The 25,963-nt window shown below is 47.4% G+C and overlaps 1 protein-coding gene and 1 long non-coding RNA gene across 6 annotated transcripts in view; both read left to right on the top strand.

Moving 5' to 3' along the window:
• The window catches only part of BICDL1 (BICD family like cargo adaptor 1), a 58,676-nt gene extending 38,156 nt beyond the window's left edge, over window positions 1–20,520 (top strand). For 2 of the 5 annotated variants that reach the window (XM_082203200.1, XM_082203199.1), the window contains 6 exons: window positions 1,831–2,055; window positions 2,660–2,878; window positions 4,310–4,453; window positions 7,296–7,426; window positions 12,829–12,949; window positions 19,975–20,520. In XM_082203200.1, coding sequence (XP_082059326.1) covers window positions 1,831–2,055; window positions 2,660–2,878; window positions 4,310–4,453; window positions 7,296–7,426; window positions 12,829–12,949; window positions 19,975–20,175 — 1,041 coding nt within the window. In that variant the 3' untranslated portion in view covers window positions 20,176–20,520. Of the gene's footprint in view, window positions 1–1,830; window positions 2,056–2,659; window positions 2,879–4,309; window positions 4,454–7,295; window positions 7,427–12,828; window positions 12,950–13,255; window positions 13,367–19,974 lie in introns of all 5 variants that reach the window. The other 3 variants (XM_082203202.1, XM_082203201.1, XR_014214494.1) reach the window with 2 other exon arrangements.
• Window positions 20,521–22,404: 1,884 nt separating this feature from the next.
• LOC309521202 lies at window positions 22,405–24,981 on the top strand. Its single transcript, XR_014214559.1, has 2 exons — window positions 22,405–24,115; window positions 24,315–24,981. It is a non-coding gene; the product is annotated as an uncharacterized lncRNA (long non-coding RNA).
• The last annotated feature ends 982 nt before the right edge of the window (window positions 24,982–25,963 follow it).

Here is a 25,963-nt window from a genome sequence, read left to right as displayed (position 1 = left end):
AAAACTTCGGAAACTCATATAGACACGTGAGCTCAGCTACTCAGCAGCCCCTCTGCCTGGCATAATCCCTGGCATCCTGATACCCGAGTGCCAGACAGGTAGCCATTCCAGAATTAACAAACCCAGATGAAGGCAAAAGGGTGTGATTGACTTGATTAATTTACAGGGAAATGTAAATATCTTTTTTGTTACATTTGATGGGTGTTTGGTGGGGGGCAAGGGGAACATGAGGCAGGGTCCAGGATGCTCAGATTACTGCCACCAGACCTCCCCTTCCATGATGTAACAGTGATGTATGAGTGATGTAGTTTGGGGGGGTGTAACATGGGGATTAGCAACTAATAAAAGTTTGGGGGCTCTTTTGTTCAGGGCTTCCATCTTGTACCACCTTGTGGCAGGTGGGAGTCCTGCTGCGACAATCTTCAATAAAGACTAAGCCTACTGGCTGCTGTTTTGCTCTGGTATTCCTGGCTGGTGTCCTTGTTTTTTGTCCAAGGGAGCCCTCAGATTTCTCCGTTAACACTAGGAACCAGTATGTCGTCAGTGGGAGGAAAGGGGAGCCCATGGCCCGCCGGATGTCCCTGGACTACAGCTCCCATCATTCTTGACCATTCACCATGTGGGTCAGAGTTAATGGGAGCTGAACTCCAATGAAATCTGGAGGGCTACAGATTCCCCTTCCCTGCTGCATATTCTCGAAAGCTGCTGCTGCAATCCTAGACCTGCTTCCCTGGTAGTGAGCCCCATTGAATTCAGTGGGACTTCCTGTTCAGAAAACATGTATTTTAGTTTATTATTATACTTAACAAAAACGTGTATGCCACTGAACAGTAACTATAACCTCTAAAGTGGTTTACAGAGAATATAAAATATGCATTAAAATTGTATTGAGTTATATTTATTATGGGTAGCATTGATTTGTTTATGTGCCCAATTTACTGTATTTTTTCGTCTATAAGACGCCCCCATGTATATTTTGGGGGACTCAGGTTTAAGAAAATGGGGGGAGATGTATCTGTGTATAAGACACCCCCTAATTTTTGTCATTATTTTTAGGGGAAAAGGCTAGTCATACACAGAAAAATATGGTATTTTCTGTCTCTTAGTGTTTAATTGTCCCTTCGAAGCAGCATTCAAAGCTTTCTATCCAACCTAAGTGGGACTCGCTGAAATTAATGGATCCAAGGCAGCCATGCCCATTATTTTTAATGAGTCTACTCTGAGTAAGATTAACTGGATACAGCTTAAATCTTTGTAAAATACAATAATGATGATTAAACAAAAGGGTATGATCATCCAGTTAAAACCACATTATTCTCCCTTAAACATGAACAATAGCTGTTAAAACATTAGCAATGAATAAAAACAGTGAATAGAAAACAGACTGAAATAAACGGCATTTGAGCTGTTTTGGAGCTGCACAATGTTTTTAAAAGACATGTAGGATTGTGTTGTAAAAGCCTCATTTATGTTTTTTTAATTGTTTACCTAAAAACAAAAACACAATGTTGTGAATACAGTGAACAGGTGTAAAGGCATGCTAATTTTAACTAATAAAATACTGGCATCATGCAGGCATGTGAAGCTGTGGGAATCCCTCCCCACAGAGGTGTGTCTGGCACATTCACAATGCAGTTTTCATGAAATGCACATATATATTTTAAGACCCACCCTATTCTTCTGATTGTAAATTGTTTTAACTGTTTTTTATCTTGTATTTTATATTGCTGAAGCCTGCTCTGTGACCTTATGGTGAAGGGTGGAGGATGATGATGATGATTAATAATAATATATAAATGAAAAATATATCTTTATAATTTCTTGTGCCAGTTGCATCAGAACCAGTTAGAACTTCAGGAGGTGAGACTGTCTTATCGGCAACTGCAGCTAAAGGTAGATGAACTCAGCGAGGAGAGAAGCCTCCAGAATTTCAACTCTACCAGCACGTCTTTGCTGTCAGAGATTGAGCAGAGCATGGAGGCCGAGGAACTGGAGCAAGAGAGAGAACAGGTAGCATCAAAACTCTTGGCTCCAGAAGAATTGGGTGCAGCACAGGTGTGTTTAAATGTGTGTGGTAGAACCATAGTGGACTTCCTTCCTAAAATCCTCCGTCCGCAAACGTTTGTGTTGCACATTCTCCGAATACTCCGGTGTTCCCTGAATGTTCCTGATCTGCATTTGACATCCAGTCATCAACTTGATTTCTCACGATTTGCTCTTTTATGGTTGGCACACAATAATATTTAATACTAATAATTTATTTGCTGGGGGCAGAAGGGTAATCAATTCCACAAGGACAAGCTATGTGTCAAAAGTCATGCCTAGCTTGGCCCCAAGTGTGCTTCTTTGTTCGAAATATATGGAAAAGTGCCACCCCAGGTCAAATGGAGACTTGGTCCATTAGGGAAACAGGGGTACTGCCCCACCAACCTCAGTCTGTCCTCAGCCGGCCCCAATTGCTTGCCTCTTCCTTAGACTCAGTGTTGTCCTTCTAGAACTCAGCAGGGAGGAAGATGGGGGCAAGAGTAGGGTTCTTTGGCGCTGCCTGCCATTGGCTCTGGCGCCACCTACTGTTGGACTCCCTGCTTTCCACCCTATTAGTCCCAATCAGCACCTGTCACAACTCCCTAGAACAGTCCTTTCTGCATTCTCATCACAGCTCAGACTCCAGCTCTGGGAGGCCTACTGCCAGGTCCGATACTTGTGCACTCACCTTCGAGGAAACGACAGTGCGGATTCTGCGGTGTCCACGGACTCTTCCATGGACGAGTCATCGGAAACCTCCTCGGCCAAAGATGTGCCGGCTGGTAGTTTGCGGGCTGCCCTCAGCGAGTTGAAGAGGCTGATCCAAAGTGTTATAGATGGCACAGACTCCACGGTAAGGGGGAGAGATTTGAAGCTCACATTTGAAGCAAATGTACCTGTGGTGTTTGCCCTCCTAGGTGGGTCATAAGGAAAGGGTTAAATGAGGGTGAAGTGATTGGCCAGTGGGAACCCAAGGGGAGGAGTTAGAGTTGTGTGAAAGTCAGTTGAGAGTTGGGAGTTGGAGAAGGAAGAGGGAGGATAAGTCTGTGGGTTGGTCAAGTTGTGTTGTGAGAGAGTGAGAGGAACTGTTAGGTGGAATCAGATAGATAGTTGAAGTTTGAAGTTGTTAGGAACGTATAGGTCAGTAAAGAAACTAACATTAAGAAACTGCCAAGAAAAATTAACTGAAACCACAAGCTTGTTCATGCCTATAAAATAAACTTGATTATTTGTTAATGTTAACAACTGTCTGGACTCCGTGTGTACCCGAGAGAAACGGGTTGGTGGCAGCGGGGAAGCAATCACAGTGATGGCACAGGGATCAGTAGACCGTCAAACGTCCGGGGACCCTGTGTGATCGCCACAGTACCTAATTTGCACTTTCCAGAATGAAACACCCAACCCAAACACTGCCATCCCAATTTGCACTTCTCTAAATTTTGCAATGCTGCCAACTAATGGGATAAAAATGCACATACAAGGGTATAGTGTGCATAGAAATAGCATACAGGTGCATTATAGCAGAGAAAGTTGCTTTGCAAAACTGTGTACAGTGGTACCTTGGTTCTCAAACGCCTTGGTACTCAAACAACTTGGAACCCAAACACTGCAAACCCGGAAGTAAGTTTTCCGGTTTGCGAACTATTTTTGGAAGCTGAACGTTCTCCAGTTTGAGTGCCACGCTTCTGTTTTGAGTGTTACGCTGAGGTCTGTCTGTTTTTGCTTCTTCTTTTTTTGCATTTTTGTATTTGCAGCTCATTTTTGTTTTTGTGACTGTGTGGAATCCTGTTCAGTTACTGATTGATTGATTGATTGATTGATTGATTGTGTGCCTGAAGTACATTGTTTATCGCTTTCATTTTATGGATCAACGGTCTTGTTAGATAGTCAAATTCATGTCAAATTGCTGTTTTAGGGGTTCTTTTTAAAAGTCTGGAATGGATTGTTCAGTTTTACATTACTTTCTAAGGGAAAGCAGGCCTTTGTTTTGGACTTCTGGAACGGATTAAGTTTGAGAACCAAGGTCCCACTGTATATGGGAAGAAATTGGCGCTAAAATGCTGATGAGTTTCTATGAGGACTTCTATTAAAAATTTGCAAACTGGTGTGGAAATGTGGAGAACCAGACTTAAAACTGGGAAAAGGTGAAACTGAGAAGAATTAACCTTCAGAGTCACCTGTCCCTAACTGAACTTTGTGTGGTCCCTCCTGGATCTCTCCTTTCTTCCACTGCCAAACCTCTGCTGATTTCACTTTTCTTTCTTTGTTTCATTATGGTTCCCAGAGCTCACGGCGAAGTGATGATGATGCCTTAGAAGAACAGATCAAGCAGACGAGCGAAGATTCGAGAGCCTTGAGGGAGTTGATGGAAGGCGAAAGGGGGAAACTGAGGCAGAGCCTGGAAGAGCTGCAGCAGCTCCATAGCCAGGTAAGCATGCACCTCTGACTATCCAAAGGTCTATCTATCCCAGCAACCTCTTTTCACTCTGGCCAGTCATATGCCAATGAGAAACCGAAACAAGATCTGACCACAGCAACACTACCCTCACCAGCACTTCCCAGCAATTCTTTTTTTTACTATATAAATTTTTATTAGCTTTTTTAACATATCATTTTCAACCATAATTAAACATACTTTTATATCTTATACAATTCTTTTACTTCCATCAATCACATCTGAAAATTTTCACTTAATTTACATTTCTTACTTTCACTATTACATTTAAATCGCATAACTAATATCTCTATTCTTTCTCTACTTTGCAATATTTCATATATTTCTCCTTACAAAACTTCTTGTAGTCCTACTAGCGTAATTTGTTGATTACAGTTGCTCTTCAAATAGTTTGTATATTTCTTCCAATCTTCTGTAAATCTCTGGTCCCGCAGGTTTCAAATCCTTCCTGCCATTTTATCCAATTCTGCCTTGTCCATTAATTTTGTCTGCCATTCCTCTTTCGTTGGCGCTTCCCAGCAATTCAGTTGCATACTACCCTGACTAAACTCCTTTGAGCTCATTTGTTTTCTGTTGCTGGTTTGAGTTGTCATGGAATTACGTAGCTTGTTTACATCGTTTCAATCTTACTGTCCAGTTAAAGGGAGGAGAGGCTTGTGGCTGTTTCAGTATTGCTGGACTATAACTCTCAAAATTCCTCCTGATACCTTGGCCAAGAACATCTGAAGGGCCAGAGGTTTCCCACCCTTGGTTTAATTTTTGTTTAATTGTTAATTTTTGTTTGGGGATATTGTACACCAGTTTTGGTTGCTGAGATTGAGGAACAGGTTTTCCCTCTATATTTGGATGCAGTTGGACACCATTTTGAATGGTGGACTGAACCTTTCTAAAGCACAATCGTTTTAACTTCTGATTTCAAAACTCCACTGATGTTTGTTTGTTTCTTAGAATTTCCAAGCAGAGCTGGGCACAAGTATATTAATAAAAAAAGAGTCGGCCTGGAAAGGCAGACTATAAAAACTGATAAGCATCAGGCCTCTGAGAGAGGGCCTGCCATTGAATGATTGCCCATTAGGGTGAATGGGGGTCTGTCCCATCAAGCTCATTCTGCCCTCAGCCAGGCTCACCTGCCTATTTTCTCACCCAAGAGGAAGTCACTAAAGAGGAATCTAGTCCAACTCTCCGCAATGCAGGAATCACAACTGAAGAATTCCTGACAGATGGCTGTCCAGCCTCTGTTTATAAACCTCCAAAGAGGGAGAGGGCACCACTTTCTGAGGGAGTCTGTTCCACCATCAGACAGCTCTTACCATCAGAAAGTCCCTCCTAATGTTTAGTTGGAATCTCATTTCTTGTATTTTGAATCCACTGGTTCGAGTCTGAGCTTTTGCAGCAGCAGAAAACAACCTTGCTCCATCTTCCATCCGCTTAGTCTCAGTGTTGCCCTTCTGTGGCACAGCAGGGAGCAAGATGGAGACAAAAGTAGATTTGGTTGACTCTGTCTTTCATTGGCTCTGGCACCACCTACTGTTGGGCATCCTTGCCTTCTCCCACACCAGTCCCAATGGGTGCCAGCTGCCCCTGGAGCCTGAGGAGGGAGGCCAGCAAGCAAATGCACTGGTATGTGTGCCCAGTCCTGAATCCTATACAGTGGTACCTCTGGTTACGTACTTAATTCGTTCAGGAGGTCCATTCTTAACCTGAAACTGTTCTTAACCTGAAGCACCACTTTAGCTAATGGGGCCTCCTGCTGCCGCCGCGCCGCCAGAGCACGATTTCTGTTCTCATCCTGAAGCAAAGTTCTTAACCCGAGGTACTATTTCTGGGTTAGCGGAGTCTGTAACCTGAAGTGTATGTAGCCCGAGGTACCACTGTAATCCGCTTCCCCATGTTCCTGTGAACTGATCATTCTCTATATGTGGCGGACTTTATTGTTTTTCTTGAGTTATCTCTATATATTAAATGGGTTTAAAACCCACTCCCCTCTTCCCCTCCCCAGCTATACTTTTTCCGTCTGGATCCATTTACGTGGTGTTTTTTTAATTGATTGATTGTAAATCCTTAAGGAACATGGACACGTGTGTGCGCGCACAAACTTAATCCATGTTAAATTAAGCTGCTGTTATATTTGCTGAGCCTAATTGTAGGAGATAAGCCCTAAATATATGGAGAAGACTAGCTGCAAAAAGTAAGCAAAGCTATGTGGTCCTCAAAACTCTGCAGTGGCCAATTTTCAATTTCTCTTGTAACTGAAGGGTGGTGCTGAGGACATGATTTTTTATAGTGTTTCAGCTAGCTGTGGTAACCACGAATTCTGTATTAGTGACCTTGAAATGTTCAAAAATCCTAATGTGGTTCCTTTCACTGATGGGAATTACTTAAAACAGCCTCACTCTAACCTGGTGCCTTCCAGATTGTTAGCCCAGCACCGAAGAGAGATGTAGTCCAAAACATTTGGAGGACCACCAGTCTGGTTTAAAAACATGAGGTTTGAAAACCAGCATGGTGGCTTTTTCAAGTTTTTCTCCGCTGTAGGTTCTTTTTAGGAATTTAAGGTTTTAATATTTATTCCTACAGCCATGTGATCTGGCTTACATAAAACCTCCAGAATGCAGTGTCTCAAGATTGCGACCATTTTTGTTCCTGTCTCCCCCCTCAAAATACCCCATTTATAACTGTGGTTGTGATATGACAAGCACAGTTCCCTATCCACAATCTTTTCCTTGCGGCACCTCCAGAGCGTCAGTCCAGTCCCTTATTCTTGCCATTCAATGAGTGGCAATCAAAGGTTAATTTTTCTTCTGCTTCTTATCAGGTGACGCTACTGAGTGTAGAGATGACTTCCCTGAAAGAGGAACGGGACAGACTCCGGGGATCAGTAGATGATAAGGATATGAGCGAACAACTCTTGAAGGCTATCAGGGATCGGGATGAAGCAATCGCCAAGTAAGATGGATTATTTTTTAAAGACGTGTGGGGTTGTGACACCCAGGGAAAGGGGCAGCTGCATCGTGATGGCTTTGTGTGTGACAAGAAGCTCAGTGAAAAGTCAGCCAGGGGTGGAGAACCAGTGGCTCTTCAAACGTCATTGGACTCCAACTCCCATCATCCCCAGCCAGCATGATCAACGGTTGGGGTGATTGGAATTGTACCTTGGAATCCTGGAGGGCCACAGGCTCCCCAGGTGTCCTGCAAAAACATCACTGTTCTTTTCTAGAAAGGTAAAGGGACCCCTGACCATTAGGTCCAGTCCAGTGACCGACTCTGGGGTTGCGGCGCTCATCTTGTTTTATTGGCTGAGGGAGCTGGCGTACAGCTTCCAGGTCATGTGGCCAGCATGACTAAGCTGCTTCTGGTGAACGAGAGCAGCGAACGGAAATGCCGTTTACCTTCCTGCTGGAGCGGTACCTATTTATCTACTTGCACTTTGAGGTGCTTTCCAACTGCTAGGTTGGCAGGAGCAGGGACCGAGCAACAGGAGCTCACCCCGTCGCGGGGATTCGAACCGCTGACCTTCTGATCGGCAAGTCCTAGGCTCTGTGGTTTAACCCACAGCGCCACCCGCATCCCTGTTCTTTTCTATATAGAACAATTAATTTGCAATCCTGCAGAGCTGGGGAATGTAGCAGGTTGTCAGAAACAGTGTACGTCAAGCAGATGCAAAACCTCCATCATGCATGTGAATGTGTATTGTTTTGAATCCATGGAGAAGGGCGAAATCAAAACCCCAAAATGCACCAAAATTAATCTGCTGCTTAGTTTGATTATGGCAGCCTTCCTTAGCTAGGTCCCCTCTAGATGTTTTTGGCTGCAGCTTCCATAAGGCCCAGCCAGCGCAGCCAATGGTCAGGGAGCTGGAGTCATAGCAAACTGCCTTATATTTACACCTTATTCCATTGGGAAAGATGGAGGGCACAAGGAGAAGGGGACGACAGAGGACGAGATGGTTGGACAGTGTTCTCGAAGCTACCAGCATGAGTCTGACCAAACTGCGGGAGGCAGTGGAAGACAGGAGTGCCTAGCCTGCTCTGATCCATGGGGTCACGAAGAGTTGGACACGACTAAAAGTCTAAACAACAAATGCCATTGGTCCATCTAACTCAGCTTATTGTATTGTCCAGCTTATTGGTAGCAGCTATTTAGAGTTTCAAATGCGGGACATTCCCAGCCCTACCTGGAGATGCCAGGAATCGAAACAAGAGACTTTCTACATACAAAGCAGATGTTCTACCACTGAGCCACCACCCTTCCCATTTACAGAATATTACAGTTTATCTGGGTCTCAAACCCTTGTTGTTAGTTAGGGACTTCCTTTGCATGCACAGACAGGCTCTGGCAGATTGAGCGGACGATACCAATAGTTTCTCCAACAGTCAAGAAGGTGGTTTCTGCACTTGCCATAGAGGGAGATGAGAGGCAGATGGGGCTCAACAGCCTGGGAAAGGAGCCCATCTAGGAGAAGGAAAACTCTAATCCTAATCCTCTGCTGCCTTATGGGATATTTTGGGGAGAAAAAAAATCTAGAGTGGAGTCCCTGAGACAGTTGGGTGGTGCCTTGTATACTGAGAGAGGGCTCTTATCGTCTGTACAGTGGTACCACGGGTTACAGATGCTTCAGGTTACAGACTCCGCTAACCCAGAAATAGTACCTCAGGTTAAGAACTTTGCTTCAGGATGAGAACAGAAATCGTGCTCCAGTGGCGTGGCAGCAGCAGGAGGCCCCATTAGCTAAAGTGGTGCTTCAGGTTAAGAACAGTTTCAGGTTAAGAACGGACCTCCAGAATGAATTAAGTTCTTAACCCGAGGTACCACTGTATGGCCCAGGACCTCCATACACACTGCCCAGGTTTTGCACCCCAGAGAAGTCATGTTTGGCTTGACTTCACCCCCGGAGGCACACTCCATTGTCTGAGACAGATGGATGCCAACAACAGCAGCTTATCAACAGGCTTTTTGCCAGGTCTTCAGCCATTTTGCCTCTGGACCACCCACACTGATGTATAGCTGTCGTTACAGAGCACTGGTAGGAATGCCAAAGCGATATTGTTAAATCTGTCTTTTTAAAATTATTGATCCATTATCCTAATTGCCACTCAGTGGTGATTTAGCCTCCTTGCCAGTTACGAACATAGGAAGCTGTCTTATTCTGAGTCAGATCATGGGTCCACCTAGCTTAGTTTTGTTTATACCAACTGGTAGTGATCCTCCCCTAGGACTTGCCAATCAGAAGGTCGGTGGTTCGAATCCCTGCAACGGGGTGAGCTCCCGTTGCTCCTGCCAACCTAGCAGTTTGAAAGCATGTCAAGGTGCAAGTAGATAAATAGGTACCGCTCCGGCGGGAAGGTAAACAGCGTTTCCGTGTGCTGCTCTGGTTCGCCAGAAGCAGCTTAGTCATGCTGGCCACATGACCCGGAAGCTGTATGCTGGCTCCCTCGGCCAATAAAGCGAGATGAGCGCCACAACCCCAGAGTCGGCCACGACTGGACCTAATGGTCAGGGGTCCCTTTACCTTTTTAGTGGTCCTCCAGGATTTCAGAGGTGTCTCTCTCCTGTCCCTACCTGGAGAGGGTATGAATTGATCCTGGGACTTTCTGTATGCAAAGCAGATGCTCTCCCATGGAGCTATGGTCCTTTCCCAAAATATAAATTATTTCTTATATAAATATATTTATACTTCCCCAAATATAAATCATTTCTTATATTTGCCAAAAACGGGGACACAACCAGATTTGTATTGGGGGAAGCTATGCAATGGCTCAATCTCCTTATCTTCAAGGACTCTGTCACCATCATCACTCAAGGGGACCTTTTTAGCACGTAGAACAGGAAGCATACAGATCTCTGTTTAAAGAGCCATTGTAGCGCTGCCACCTGTTGGCTAAGGGAAGGAACTGCCAACTGCTGAGTTTTGGATGCAAAAGGCAGCTTTTGATATTTTAGTATGTGTGTGGGTTACTGGCTCTCCTGTATCCATGGAAACCAGCTGCCGTTCTGGGGCTGTACGAGTCCCAGTGTTTTTAATATTCATTCAGCAGTAAGGGGATTATGCAGTGCAGGACTTACTTGTTCTGGTCGTCTATCTTGGAAGCCGCAGGTATATTTTGCTGAAACGTGATCCGTGATACATCTTAAAATACGGATATATTAATTTAAACAAACCTATCCCTCTTTCCAGGGACGTGGGTGGCGCTGTGGGTTAAACCACAGAGCCTAGGACTTGCCGATCAGAAGGTCGGCGGTTCGAATCCCTGCGACGGGGTGAGCTCCCATTGCTCGGTCCCTGCTCCTGCAGCCTAGCAGTTTGAAAGCACGTCAAAGTGCAAGTAGATAAATAGGTACCACTCCAGCGGGAAGGTAAACGGCGTTTCCGTGTGCTGCTCTTGTTCGCCAGAAGCGGCTTAGTCATGCTGGCCACATGACCCGGAGGCTGTACGCCGGCTCCCTCGGCCAGTAAAGCGAGATGAGCGCCGCAACCCCAGAGTCGGCCACGACTGGGCCTAATGGTCAGGGGTCCCTTTACCTTTACCTATCCCTCTTTCCAGGCTCTGGGATGGTTCAAGGCAGCAGACAGGTTTAGCTTTGATTCCAGTGCTGTTCCACATAGGGGAAGATCTGTAACTCAGTGATAGAGCAGCTGCTTGGCATGTAGAAGGTCCCAAGTTCCTTCAAATCCTGCTGCACTCAAATCCTGCTTGCAGACTTTCTGTATGCATCCGGTGGGCCACTGTGTGAACAGAAGGCTGGACTAGATGGGCCACTGGCCTGGTCCAGCAGAGCTTTCCTTTTATCAAGCAGATAGCTGTGTTGCCACCTATCAGAAATGCTATAATAATGGAATTCCTGCATTGACTGGGGGGTTGGACTTGATTACCTTTGAGGATCTCTTACATCTCTATGATTCTGTGAAATGCCATGTACAGTGGTACCTCAGGTTACTGACACTTCAGGTTACAGACGCTTCAGGTTACAGACTCCGCTAACCCAGAAATAGTACCTTGGTTTAAGAACTTTGCTTCAAGGTGAGAACAGAAATCGTGCAGCGGCAGGAGGCCCCATTAGCTAAAGTGGTACCTCAGGTTAAGAACAGACCTCCAGAACGAATTAAGTTCTTAACCCCAGACACCACTGTACGCAAGTTCACCCTCTTGTATTTCATACAGTCCAGTACAGTGGTACTTCGGGTTGCAAACACCTTGGGTTACAAACACTTCGGGTTACAGACTCTGCTAACCCGGAAGTAGTACCTCAGGTTAAGAACTTTACCTCAGGATGAGAACAGAAATCGTGTCCTGGCAGCTGTGGGAGGCCCCATTAGCTAAAGTGGTACCTCAGGTTAAGAACGGTTTCAGGTTAAGAACGGACCTCTGGAACGAATTAAGTTCGTAACCAGAGGTACCACTGTATAATGATCACCTCCCCTGACTCCCTGGGCCACTTTTGTTAGCACAGTCCTTATTAAGGCTCCCAGCCTTCCTTCCCCCTTTCAGTCCTTCTGCTGTTCTGCTTCTGCGGTGTTTTGAACTCTTTTCAGCCAGATCAGTGGGTGGGTGGAAGAGGTCTTTCCAGGCAGCCTCATCCCCAATTTGTAGAGGGCCATCTGGTGACTCGGGGTGCTTCCAGATTACCTGTTTATTGAGCACTTGTCCTGATTGGTTTGCAAGAAGATTTGACCGCAGTGGCATTCATTCTGATTTGTTTGGTGGGGTTAGCTGATGTTATGTTATCTATCTATCTATCTATCTATCTATCTGTCTGTCTGTCTGTCTGTCTATCTCTTACTGCCAACTTCGGCTTCCAAGCAGTTTACATGTATAAAAATTGATTACACGTGTGAATATATAAACCTCCCTAATTAAAGTACATGATAAAACAACCCCATTAAAACATGCCGTAATTAAGTAAAAAAGTAAAATTTCTTACTTTTATGTCTTGATGTTTTCTTTTTTTTGTATTTAACTCTTCTATACTTATCTTCGTTGTATATTTGTATTTTAAACCAATAAAGATTTACCATGGAGAAAAATAAATAAATAAAAACAATACATGCCATAATTAAAATAGGAAGAGATCAACGGAAAATAACAGTCACATCTTCAAAAGCTGGCAGAATGCCAGTTGGACTCCCAACTTCCATGAGACTCAGCCAGCATGACCAATGGTTAGGGGTGATGGGAGTTGGCGTGCAATGACATCCGGGGGGCACCATATTGCCTTCCTCTCTGTTCACACATGGACCGTCCTTTATTGTCCATGAATTGCCACGTTGCTCGGGCTGTTTCTAAATCCAAAAAGCAAGCAATGGCAGAGGGTCTCCCGAGAAATGACCGTCTTCTGCTTTTGCTTTTCAGGAAGAACGCTGTCGAAATGGAGCTAGCCAAATGCAAGATGGACATGATGTCACTGAATAGTCAGCTCTTGGATGCTATTCAGCAGAAGCTGAACCTTTCGCAGCAGCTGGAGGCGTGGCAGGTAAGAGGGAAAGGGGAGTGTGGAGTAGCAGCACAGAGCCCTCCTCCCCAGCCCCGATGATCTTAAGTCAGAAATGCTTTGCGGATTCCACCAGAAGTCCCTTTTTTGTGCACTCATCCTGATTCACTTGCCTAAACCTTGCACAGCGGTGACATACATGCATGTGTTATTGAACTAGGCCTGATTTTCCTACTTCCCTGTGATCGACAGAAACCTCCCCCTGGTTGACCTTTTCCCACCCCAGTTTTCAACTTCTCCGTCTTCTCCTCTCTCTTTCTCTCTCTCTCTTCTCTCCTCTGCTTCCAGTTTGCTTCCTCAGGCCTTTTTACAATATGGCTCCTTTGGTTTCTGATCTAGTGTGGCCTTTCTCAGTTCCCGTAACAACAGCTTTAGTCGTACACCCCTCCTGCCTTTAAGGTGAGCGCCCACCCACCTCTCTCCTTACCCACCTCATCCTGCTTCATCTCATCCCAGTTCAGTCTCACTTCATCCTCGGGGGGGGGGGGAGAATGTGAGCATCTCATAGGCACCCACAGAATCAACTCTGTGGGCACGTCACTCTTCTCATCTTCCATGAGCATGTCACAGTTTCTCTCTCTCTCTCTCTTCTCAAAAGTACCTTTCTGAATTTGCTTGCCTGTCTTGTGGACTAGTGTCTCTCTTTTTAAACACATGCTTTCCTTTCCAGAGCATGGACTTGTAGTAACATTGAAATATACTCGGAGTCGAGTGTGGATTTCATGCTCTTTATTCAGCTCATAGTAGTGAGGAATGAAAGTTTCCCCAAAATATTTGCTTTATATACCGTATTTTTCACCCTATAGGACACACTTTTTCCCATCCAAAAATGGAGGGGAAATGTGTGTGCATCCTATGGGGTGAATGCAGGCTTTCGCTGAAGCCTGGAGAGCGAGAGGGGTCAGTGCGCACCGACCCCTCTCGCTCTCCAGGCTTCAGGCAGCTCTGCGCAACCCTAGGGAGGCCGGCGCGACTTCACGTCGGTCTCCCGAGGGTTGCACAGAGCTGCCTGCAGCCCCGGGCTTTGCGCAGCTCTGCGCAACCCTAGGGAGCCCGGCACGAAGTTGACTTCTCGCCGGGCTCCCTAGGCTTGCAGATAGCAGGCTGTTCTCGGGGCTGGGGTTGGGGGAAGCTCGGGCTTCCCCCGTGCCAGCCCCGCACCGGGGGGGGAATAAAATTTTTTTTCTTTATTTCCCCCCCCCCTCAAAAACCTAGGTGCGTCCTATGGGGCGGTGCGCCCTATGGGGCGAAAAATACGGTACATTATTTACACAATGGGCCGCACATGATTGGCTAATTCCTGGATTCTCCTGTAGGCCAATCAGGTTGCGGATTCATTTCCACCTGGAGCTGGATTGGGTGGCTCCTGCGGACCAATCAGACTGCTGCATTGTTCTAGGACCAATCAGACTGCTGCATTTTGGATCCTATTGTTCTAGGACCAATCAGACTGCTGCATTTTGGATCCTATTCAACTCTGTACATAACAAATATCTTGCATTATTATTCTTATTCCAGCAATTAGAATGCAGAAGCATCGATACCTTCAAAGGTGGAGGTCTAGCGTAGCCATCATGGCTAGTAGCCATTGATAGCCTTATCTAGTGCTATTTTTCTAGAAAAAGAGGTGCCAGAACTCACCACGAATGTCTCCCTCGTTCTCTTAGAATGGCAATGGGGCCCACCTGAGAAGTACCGGAACTGAGCCCTGGCCTTGTTCTCCTCAGCGAGGTTATCTGATCCTCCTTTAAAGCCATCCAAGCTGGTGGCCATTCCTGCATCCTGCGCGAGGTCCCTAGTTTAACTGCGCACTGTGTGAAGAAGCTCCTTTTTCAAAATCTGTCCTGGCCCAAAAGGCCCAAAGAGTCTAAAGAGGGTGGGGGAGTGCCATAGAATGAACTTGAAAATGAACTAGAAATTGCTCATGAATTTAATTCACATTCAGTTCATCTGGAAATGGTGGGGGGAACATAGCTTTTCAAAACTAATTCAGTAAACTTTGTTAAACCACCCTAGTTCATTCCAAGCACTGTTTAGAACTAAATCACTGAGCACATATAGTTCCAGGGTGGGGAGCTCTTGATTTCCATGCAGAAGGTCCCTGGTTCAATCCCCGGCCTCTCCAGGTAGGGAAAGGCTTCCTCAACCTTGGCCCTCCAGATGTTTTTGGCCTACAACTCCCATGATCCCTAGCTCGCAGGACCAGTGGTCAGGGATGATGGGAATTGTAGTCTCAAAAAAATCTGGAGGGCCGAGGTTGAGGAAGCCTGCCCTATATCCTAGAGAGCTGCTGCCAGTCAGTGTTGATAATATTGAACTTCATGGACCAATGATGATTTTTCCTCCAAAGACCTCTCAGTGGTGCATATGGCTCTTCCCTTTAATATCTCACAACAGCCCTGTGAGGTAGCTTAGGCTGAGGGACTGTGATGGAGGAAGAGGAGTGTGGGGGCAGCTCAATCCCAGTAGGGTGCTATCGTGGCTGCCCCCCCCGCCTGCCCCCAGGCGGCTTGCCACACCCCCAGGACGCCTGTCATGCCCCTGTGGGAGGCGTGTCACGCCTCTGGGATGCGCACCAGCCCCACCCCCAACCGCACTCTGCGCCCCCTCCCCGGTGCCGGAGCATGAAGCTCTGCCACTGACTGTGATTGGCCTGGGGTCAGCCAGTGAGCAGAGCAGGCATTTGAACCGTGGTCTCCCTGGTCCCAGGGATGCGGGTGGCGCTGCAGGTTAAACCACAGAGCCTAGGACTTGCTGATCAGAAGGTCGGTGGTTCGAATCCCCGCAATGGGGTGAGCTCCTGTTGCTCGGACCCTGCTCCTGCCAACCTAGCAGTTCGAAAGCACCTCAAAGTGCAAGTAGATAAATAGGTACCACTCCAGTGGGAAGGCAAACGGCATTTCTGTGCGCTGCTCTGGTTCGCCAGAAGCAGCTTAGTCATGCTGGCCACATGACCCAGAAGCTGTACGCTGGGCTCCCTCGGCCAATAAAGCGTGAAGAGCGCCGCAACCCCAGAGTCGGCCACGACTGGACCTAATGGTCAGGGGTCCCTTTACCTCCCTGGACCCAGTTTAACACCCTAACCACTACACTGCCCTGGTGCTGTGGAGCACTTTGCTCAGCTGGCAGAGAGATGCATGTTGTTTTGTTTTGGCCCCATGTGCCCCTCTCCCCAGCAAGATGACTCATAATCACAAGCTGAAAACATTGTATAAGAAGAACGTGGAATGGAGAACTTCAAACCGCTCCCTGTCTTCCTGTTTAGATCAGCCCTTTATTCACAGCCATGACGACGGGGATCTTTACTTTCAGTGTAAAGGCCAAAGCAAACGGGTCAAGCATCTGCTTTGCATGCAGAAACTCCCAGGTTTCAGTCCCCAGCATCTCTAGGTAAGGCTGGGATAGACTCCTGCCAGAATCCCTGGAGAGCTGCTGCCCATTGCTGCTTATATGAACACTGGCCTGTAGCTCAGTGGGAGAGCAGGTACTGATGGAAAAAGCCCCCCTTCTTTGAAACCCTGGAAAGATACGGCGGACAGTACTGGGCCAGATAGACCAGTGATCCGACTTGGTGTCAGGAGTCCCGTTTCCCCCCTGAGGCGAAATGGGAGCATGCTGTGCTGTAGCCTTACTTAGCTGGGTTGCTTGGTGGTGGCTACAAAATGGAGGTGATGGCGGGTTCCAGCGAGACCTTGTGCTCTCTGCAAGATCTCACCGGAAGCCAGCACTGCTTCTTGGTCAGCACAAGTGGCAGAGAGTATACATGGGGTCTCTGCTTCTTTGGTTTCTGCTGCCTGAGGCAGCTGCATCACCCCACCTCACGGGTGGTCCGCCGTGCTTGGTATATTTCTATTCCTGTGCACCCCTTCCTATAAGCAACCCCTCCAGTCTCTTCCATTTGAATTTCCTGTCTCCTCTTTCTCTCCCCAGCTTGTCTTGCCTTCTCCAGCCCTCACTTCTGACTCAATCGCTCAGTAGAAATGAGAACAGCCAGGCCTGCTCCCATGACCAAAACAACTTGCTTTAACGCAGGGATGGGGAATCTGTGACCCTCCAGAGCAGGGGTCAGCAAACTTTTTCAGCAGGGGGCTGGTCCAATGTCCCTCAGACCTTGTGGGGGACCAGATGATATTTTGATGAAAAAAATGGAACGAATTCCTATGCCCCACAAATAACCCAGAGATGCATTTTAAATACAGTGGTACCTCAGGTTACATACGCACCAGGTTACATACGCTTCAGGTTACAGACTCTGCTAACCCAGAAATAGTGCTTCAGGTTAAGAACTTTGCTTTAGGATGAGAACAGAAATCGTGCTCTGGCGGCGCAGCAGCAGCAGGAGGCCCCATTAGCTAAAGTGGTGCTTCAGGTTAAGAACAGTTTCAGGTTAAGTACGGACCTCTGGAACGAATTAAGTACTTAACCCAACGTACCACTATAAAAGGACACATTCTACTCATGTAAAAACATGCTGATTCCCGGACCATCCGTGGGCCGGATTTAGAAGGTGATTGGACTGGATCCGGCCCTTAGTTTGCCTACCCATTATCCAGAGGCATACCTTTCAAGTGACCTGGAAAAAAGGGGCATCTCGTTTTCTCTTGCGAGATCTCGGTAGCCATTTTGGGTGCTGCGATCTTGCATGCTCTCGTGCTGCGCTCTTGCCTCGAAAAAGCACTTTTTTGGAGAGCGAGTGAGGTGCAGGTCACATGACTCCCCTGGGAATGCGTCCCGGAAGATGCATGTCTTGGTTTTGCATCAGAAAAAGTTGGAAGGAATGCAGAGGTTGTTGGCTTCCAACTTCCATCATCACCAGCCATCATCAGGGATGGTGGGAATGGTAGTCCCACAACCTTGGGAGGTCCACAGGTTCCACATCCCTGATGTTAAAGCCTGAAATAGCTTTTGTGTGCGTTCTTTTTTTAAAAATAAATCACTTCCATTATTCTTGGGGGGGGGGGCAGGGGTATTCTAGAAATGACCCCTTCCTTGGCATGCTCTTTGAAATTGCTAGGCCAAAGGGGATTTGCATATACAGTGGTACCTCTGGATCCGTTCCTGAGCCCCGTTCGCATCCTGAAGCAAAAGCAGCCCACGTCTGTGCATGCGCGGGTCACAATTCACCACTTCCGTGCATGTGCATGATGTCATTTTGAGCGTCTGCGCATGCTCGAGTGGCAAAACCCGGAAGTAACGCGTTCCGTTACTTCCGGGTCGCCGCAGAGCGCAACCCGAAAACGCTCAACCCAAAGCTACTTCAACCCGAGGTATGACTATAGATCAGGGGTTGGCAACCTAAGGCCCATGGGCCACAGGTGGCCCATGGGGGTCGTTTAACCAGCCCATGAGCCACCCCCAAACTGAGCCGCCCGCTTAGTGAGTCCCCGCGCTCTGCGCTAAACCGGTGCAGCGCGCCATTGGGACTCCCTTCCGCGGCGCCGGAAATCACGTCTGTGCAGACACAGGAAATCACAGTCATGCTCGCTCACACGTGCAATCCAGCGCACAGAGGGATCTCTGCTGGAGTGAACCAGCCCAGGCCAGGTAAACCTGGCCGCCCCCTGATATAGATGATAGCCAACTGGCTGCTTACCAGACATGTAAAACAGTGGTGGCTGGTGCCCTTTGAGACTGGTGGAGCGGCAGGCAGGGAGCCTGACAGTAGGTGGCGCCAGAGCCAATGATGGGCAGAACCAACTAGTTCTAGGTTTGTTCCCATCCTCCTCCCTGCTGAGTTGTACAAGGGCAACAGAGAGACAGAGGAGGCAGGCAAAGACATCCCCTGGACTGGGTGCAAGTAAGAAGGCAGGTGAGGGCTGGCAAAGGGCAGGCTGAGATTGGTGGGATAATGCCCTGGTCAGCCTAATGGACCATCCTCTCTGCTGGTGTAAGATGAGGCCTCAGAGCTAGGTGACTGGCTATGTCTGTTTTACTGATGCTGGCGGTGATATGGTAGGAGTGAAGTGTGTGTGTTTCTGCATGAGTGCACAGACGTCTTCGCTGTGTCCATGTGCATTTGATGGTTGTTCCTAGCAACCGAGCCCTTGCTGTGATGATAATCCATGTGTCAGATGGAAATTCTTGTTTCTTTCCTCTTGGCTTCACTGATTTCTGGTTAATAATGATTCCCCCCAACCCTCCTTTTAGTGCCAGAGTCTGCTTGTCATGCAGCTCATTCCTCCCATTACATAAGCCCCGAGTGCAAAAAGCTTTGATGGCTGAGAGAGAACTCATGGCAAGATTCTTGGAGCTATTTCACCTCAATTTAGCATTTAAGTGATCTACAGGCACTACAGTTTAAATAATGGTACCCAAATTGCCCTTTGCCATGATGCACAAGGAATGTGTTTCTGTGCAGAGGCAGAACTTAGTATGCCTATCTGTGTATAATACTGCTACCACTAGTACTTCTTCTACTACTACTTTTTATTATTAGACATTTTTATCCCACTCTTCAGCCAATAAAGGCTCCCAGAGCAGCTTACAAATAATCAGTGGGAAGACATGTTCTCACAATCTAAGAATTCATGACACAAGAGGAAAACGAGTTAGGGAGGGGAGAGGAAAAAAGCAGGCTCAGGCCCTAGTTATTAGTTACAGATATTTTGCAACGGGAAGAGTAATGGGAAATAAAATTGGCAGAGGAGGCAAAAGTTGCTGGTTTTCAGTTGAGCCAATGTACAGAGTCCGATCTCTCCCTCTCCTGGTGAGCTCTCTGCCTACAGGAGCGCTGTGTTTGTGGAGGCTGGGCTGCCTGCTATTCTGCGTTTGTGACTTTGTTTGCAGAAGCTGGCACAGCCATTTATTTATATGGGTGGGAGGGAGTAAAAAATAACATTTTTGGCAGCATGACTGAAGGGAGAGGGGGACCCCAGAGCCTGAGGATGGCCCAGGTTTTGCTGCTTCTCAACCGTCCAAGAATTTGGCCCCTTTATGTTTGTTTTATCCCTCCTGCTCTCTCTTTGTCCTTCCTGTTAACAGCGTTCCTTCTTTCCTTCCTGCTGCAGGATGACATGCAGAGGGTCATTGACCAGCAGCTGATGGACAAACATCCAAAGGAGTGGAGCCAGCCCACCTATTCCTTCTCCAGCGGTCACGGGGCAAAGCGGCGCACTAGACCCTCCCCCTTGCTGAGGCCAGAGCAGCAGGGGTCAGAGCCCAGTGGGGCAGAAGGCAACCGCCTCTTTTCTTTTTTCAAGAAAAATTAATTGGACAAGAGCAACCACTCTCAATTCCTTTTTTCCCCCTTCCTTTTTCCTTTTTTTATTTTATTTTTTGAGATGAAGGATGCTGGAGAGAGATTCAGCAAGCCCAGCTTGTGATGGATGACGGTCTCCAATTCCGGTCACAGAAGCCGCCAAAAAAGAAAAGAAAAAAAGGGGGGCAAGGAGTCCCGTCCCCCACCCTTAAGAACACTGCACTAATCTTGCAGGCTGCGTGGTCTGAACTCAATGTTTACATGCGTCATAGTCCAATCGCCGGTCTTCTGCGCGATAGCAATTGAAAAGGACACTCTTTGATACCTTAAAGCAACATGATAAGAAAACACACAACCTTCAGGGTCTCTTGTTAGGTCCACTCTGTTTCTGCTGTGAGTAATCCAGATGTCTTAAAAGTCATTCTCTTCTGCAAAAAGAGGAAACTTTAAAGGACCAGTTGAGATGTAGGAGCCAAGGAAGGGCCGGGGGCCGGGGGGGGGGGAGATGGGGAAGAGAGAGAAAGGGGAAAATACCCATTCATTTTATTGGCTGAGTTTCCATTCTTTTCATCAGACCAGAGGGCACCAGGTTGGCAAAGGCGGGTCATGCTTATCTGTCCATTTCTCAAGAGAGAGAGAGAGAGAGAGAGAGAGAGAGAGAGAGCAGTCGTGGCTCCTGGTTTGGGCAGAGCCAGACAGAACTCAACAGACGGAGGAGTGTTTGTTCTCTGTCCTGGTCTCTCTCAGGGTGGGTGACTAAGCAAAAATGTAAGCACGCTGAAGGCAGTTCAGCTTCCGCGTCAGCTCTGTTCCCCTGCTCTCCTTTCCCAGAGGTTGTGGCTGCAAGGAAATGGGCAAGTCTCTAGCCAGCTGGAAGTTGCAAGTATGCTGCAGCAAGAGTCTAAGAGGGGCAGCTGCTCCTGTGCCTAAACAAGCACCATACCCAACAAGCAGAAGAATCCCTGGACAAATCCTGCTGCCTCTGCTTGTGAGAACCAGAGCCCAGGTTTTTGCAAATCCTCGGAATTCACAGTATTCCCCCACCTCCCCTCCCAAGTTTGTCCTCCAGCAAAATGAGACCACTTGCTGTCTTCTAAACCTTAGGCCAGGACTGGCTACGTGGTGCCGTCCAGATCTTGTTGGACTACAGTTCCCACTATCATGAACCTTTGGCCATGCTGGCAGGGGCTGATGGGAGTCCAACAAGATCTGGAGGGCACCACCCTGCCCCGCCAGTGACGGAGAAGCGGCTCCACCCTCGGCGGGTGCCCATTTTGGGAGAAATCTTGCATGTAATTCTGAAATCAGCACCAATGCCTGTGCTGCTTCTCTGAGGCAGTGGCCGCACCCCACCAGCCCTGATGTTGGCTATCCCTGCCTAGGTGCTAAACCCCTCCCCATTGCTGCTATTGTGAGGTTAAATTGGGAGTGAGGCTCATGGAAGAATAGAAATGACAGGAGCGTGGCATTTTCACAAAGGGGTAGATGCAGGAGCTGCCGAGACTTCAGCTTGATTCTCACTGACTCCCAACCAGCATGGTCAGTGGTCTGGGATACTAGGAGTTGGGGTCACATGTTCCTCATCCCAGCATAGGTTAAACCAGATTCCATCTTTTCTTGGCATGGTAGTGTTCTAGGCTAGGGGTAGCCAACATGATGCCCTGTGGTTGCTGTTGGACACCCAACATCTTGACTATTGGGCCTGTTGAGAATCCATCAACAGGTGCAGGGCAGCACATTTAGCTATTCCTCTTCGAATTGGAGGAAGGTTTGGGGGAGCTCCAATCTAGAAGTGGCAGAGCTGAGATGCAGGTGGACTCTATGGGAACAAATCCTTTTCCAACCATAGACAGTAGGTGGTGTATGAACGCCCAGTCTGCTGTTATATCTTCTCTTGGCCCCCCAAAAACAGGAACCCAACTCTTGCACCTGCTGCAGATGCCCTTCACAGCTGGAACAGCCAGCAGAAATAAACTTGTCCCATATAGATTTAGACTTAGTGCACACTATACATTTGAAGCACATTTCCCCCTTAAAATTCTGGGCACTAAAGTTTGTTAAGAGTTGCTGGGAATTGTAACTCTGTAAGGGATAAACTACAGTGCCCAGAATTATTTAAGGGAAAGAATGTATTTTAAAGATATAGTGTGTTATAGCCTTAATCTGGTAACTGGCTGTTAGAGCAGATTGCTTGCAAGGGAAAGACAATTGCTTATGAAAAGGATGGGGAACCTGTAGTCTGGGGTTGATGGGCATGGCAGTCCAACATTTGGAGGACCATGGGACAGATAGCTCTGGTTTATGTAGAAAGGAATCCCTGCGCTGTGAGTTCTATTACACCAGGGGTGGGGAACCTGTTGTTACTGGAATCCCATCTGCCCCTAGCCAGCCTGGCCAATGGTCAGGGGATGATAGGCGTTGTACTTCAGCAATATCTAGAGTGCCCATAGGTTCCTGATCCCTGCATTACACCAGTCTGCAACAGAACATGAGTGGCAACATTCATAAAGGTATTCTGGTTAAAATAGTGTGTAACAGAACCTGTTATCTATATCCATACACTGGTTTGGCAGACAGCATCCTTGAGCACTGTGGGTCTTCCTTTTGAGTAAAACCATGCATAGGGTGAGGCTGAAATCTTAGGGGGGGGGGGAGGAAAGCAGCGTCTTTCCTAAAATGTGATACACCATATTTTGCCGCCTTCTCCTGAAAGGTTAGCTGCTGCCCATTGCATTATGGGATAGTGAACTGAAAGCAATAACGAGAGAACAGGGAGGGCTGGTCTCTCTCTCCCCCCCCCCCCGCCTTGAGAAACCTGACAGCCACACTTGTAGACTGTTTCCAGGAGTTGCCAGTCCCCCACCCACGCTCTCTGTGGAGCATTGCCATCTGTCATAACAGCACAGCTCCATGCCCCCCCCCACCTCCAGCCACATCATATTGTGATATTATTGAACTACACAGCCAGGGGTGATGGAGCTTCGTGACAGGAGTGGGGAGCTCCATTAATTTGGGAGAAGCCGGTGGCTGCAGAGCAATTGCAAGGAGCCACACTGCCCGTTTTATCTCCCCCCTCCCCGCATTAGCTGAGAATCCTCACTAGGGGCATCAGTAGTGGTATCACTACCTAAAGATCAGACCAGACAAAACATTGCACAGATTCATTCAGTTAATTCTTGCACCTAAAAGTACACCATGGTATATTTTGGAACAGGAAAGGGAAAACTGTGTCCTCTTCCACCCGCCACCCCCATTCTGGGGACTGCGACTCCCGTCAGCCTCAGCCAATGTGATCCAGCTGGAGTCCAACAACAGCCCAAGGGCTGCAGTCCCTGCCCCTGTGTTTTACAGCCTGACGTGCGTTTTGCCTGTAAGCAAGAGGCAGACTGATAATGCAAGAGGGGCACTTGTAGAGCCTCTGGCTCCCTCCATCATTGATCACTGCCAAGTAGCTAACCTTTCCTTAGGAGGAGCAAAGAAAGCTACAGTAAAACAGTGGCAGGACAGAGATGGCCCACAGCTCCTGCTTTCCCTGTGTTTGGCTATCTGGGATCCTTTTCAGCTTTCTCTGGCTGTGGGTTGGGCAGGCTCAGCATTGTCAAGAAGGAAGCAGAGCTAGCAAGTCCCATGGGTACACTTCACATGGGAGGTGCAATGGGCCACCAAGTCTATTGCCTATAGCAAAAAAGAAAGTAATGGGGGGGGGCACATCAGGATCCAGAGAGGCCCAGTTCCACATGGCAAAACTGATCCTCATTTTTACCATTTGGAGGAGGGCAAGAGAGATTGCATGGGTGAATGCCTGTCTGTAATAAAATAAATCCCTGCACATCAAAAACTTGCCTACCAAGAAAGGCAGCAATTCTAGAACATTTCTGCAAGTTTTATTTTATGTGCAATTAATAAGAAGAGAAATAAGGAGCATTCAGTCGCTCAGTGGTGTAGCGTGGGTTGTCAGCACCTGGGGCAAGGCAAGTAATTTGCGCCCCCTAACCCATGAATTTGCGCCCCCTAACCCGTGGATTTGTGCCCCCTAACCCGTGGATTTGCGCACCCTAACCCTAACCCCCAGATGTTGCGCCCAGTGCGGCCGGCCCCCCCTGCACCCCCCACGCTACGCCACTGCAGTCGCTCAATTCCCCATTATAGAGCCCGAAGTAATATAGACCAGGAAGTGAGCAGTACATAGCCTTTTTAAGAACATTGGAAGAACCTTCTTGCCGAATCAGGCCCATCTCTTCCAGTATCCTGTTCTCACGGTAGCCAACCAGCCTTTTTCACACACGATTTGATCTAAGCTGTAAGCCAGAGCTGGGGCAAGCCTACAGTCCTTCAGACGTTTCTGGAGTCTCAGTGCCCATCATCCGTCACCCACTGGCCATGCTGGTGGGGCTAATGGGAACTGGAGTCTAACAACAGCTGGAGGGCCAGAGGTTGCCCAGCCCACCATAAGGGAACTAGGAACCTACTAGCAATGAGTATTCCCACAAACCATGGCAGGTTCTGGGGAAAGTTCGCACCTCCAGAGGCCCTTGGATCTGGATCTGTCAGCGTTCTCCACTTCAGCAGCTCAAACCGCTTACCCAAAAGTAAAGCGAGATGTGCCTGGGAGCTGCATCAATAGGCTTCCCCCACCCTGCCCAAAGCCCTTGGAAACCAAGCACACAGCAGGGATGAACAGACAGAATGTATCTATAGAGGTATATGTACATATTACACAGTGCAGTAATTTTTGTATGTAGCAGTAATGTAAATAAATGTACTTTTTATATAAATATATATAAGATATTCTATAAAGGCATATTTTAGTAGAAAACGCCGCTCTACTGCTTCTTTTGTAAATAGTTCTCGTCAGAATAAAATGGGTCCTTTCTATGGGTACTGTCTTTCTATGGGTACTGTGAATTGCTCACTGTTGTAGAGGGGAAGAAGAGAAGCTGTACCCTGCAAACATTGCTAGACTCCAACTCCCATCAGCCTTGACCACTGGTCATGTTGGCTGAGGCTGATGGGAGTTGGAGTCCAGCAACATTGCAGGCGGGGGGGGGAGACCTTCTTTGGGAGTTCCAACAGGGAAAAGCACTCCCTTGCTGCATTTAAGCCAGTACTGGAGAACTGCTTGGCATACTGACATTGTTGGACTCCAACGCCCATCAGCCTCCAGCCAGCACAGCCAGTGGCCAGGCATGATGGGAGTTGGGAGTCCAGCAACATCTGGAGGCCCACTGGTTTCCCTGTTCCCGACTTCAAACGATAGTAGCATGTTAAAAATAATAATTTGTGGTGTTCGTTTAGTGCTCTTTATACAAATATATGCCAGTTGTTCACAATGCCAATTACATAATTGAAATACTACAGGTTAAAAACAAAAGCACTTCTCAACAGCTCCAAAACCAATTCAGACAGAATGAATGATCCAATTGTGCTATTTAAAAAAAAACACCTTCATTTTCCATAGGATTTCTATTTAAAGCACCTAGGAGAATAAAAATGTCCTAACCTAGTACCTGATGGTGATGCTGACACTCAGGGCGGCTTACTGAACTGTTCAGCTTGTAGACTCCATCCCAGATGTGTCTCTTCTGGATTATAAACCAGCTTTCATTTTCCTAGAGATGAGGAGCAGCCATTGCTTTTTATCCAAAAATCTTAAGTGTATAACCACATTTTTGTACTCTACCCTCTTGCCCCCTGCTTTGTGTAACATCTAGTCCAATGAAGAGTTCTAGACAACTCAGAAACCTGCCACATTTAGGGAATTTTGGTTGGCCCCAATGAAGTTGGCGGGCCCAACAAGT

This window comes from Podarcis vaucheri (assembly GCF_965113315.1).
Source record: "Podarcis vaucheri genome assembly, chromosome: 16".
Lineage (NCBI taxonomy): Eukaryota > Metazoa > Chordata > Lepidosauria > Squamata > Lacertidae > Podarcis > Podarcis vaucheri.
Note: the sequence above shows the minus strand (reverse complement) of the source record. Positions and strands in the feature narration are given on the sequence as shown.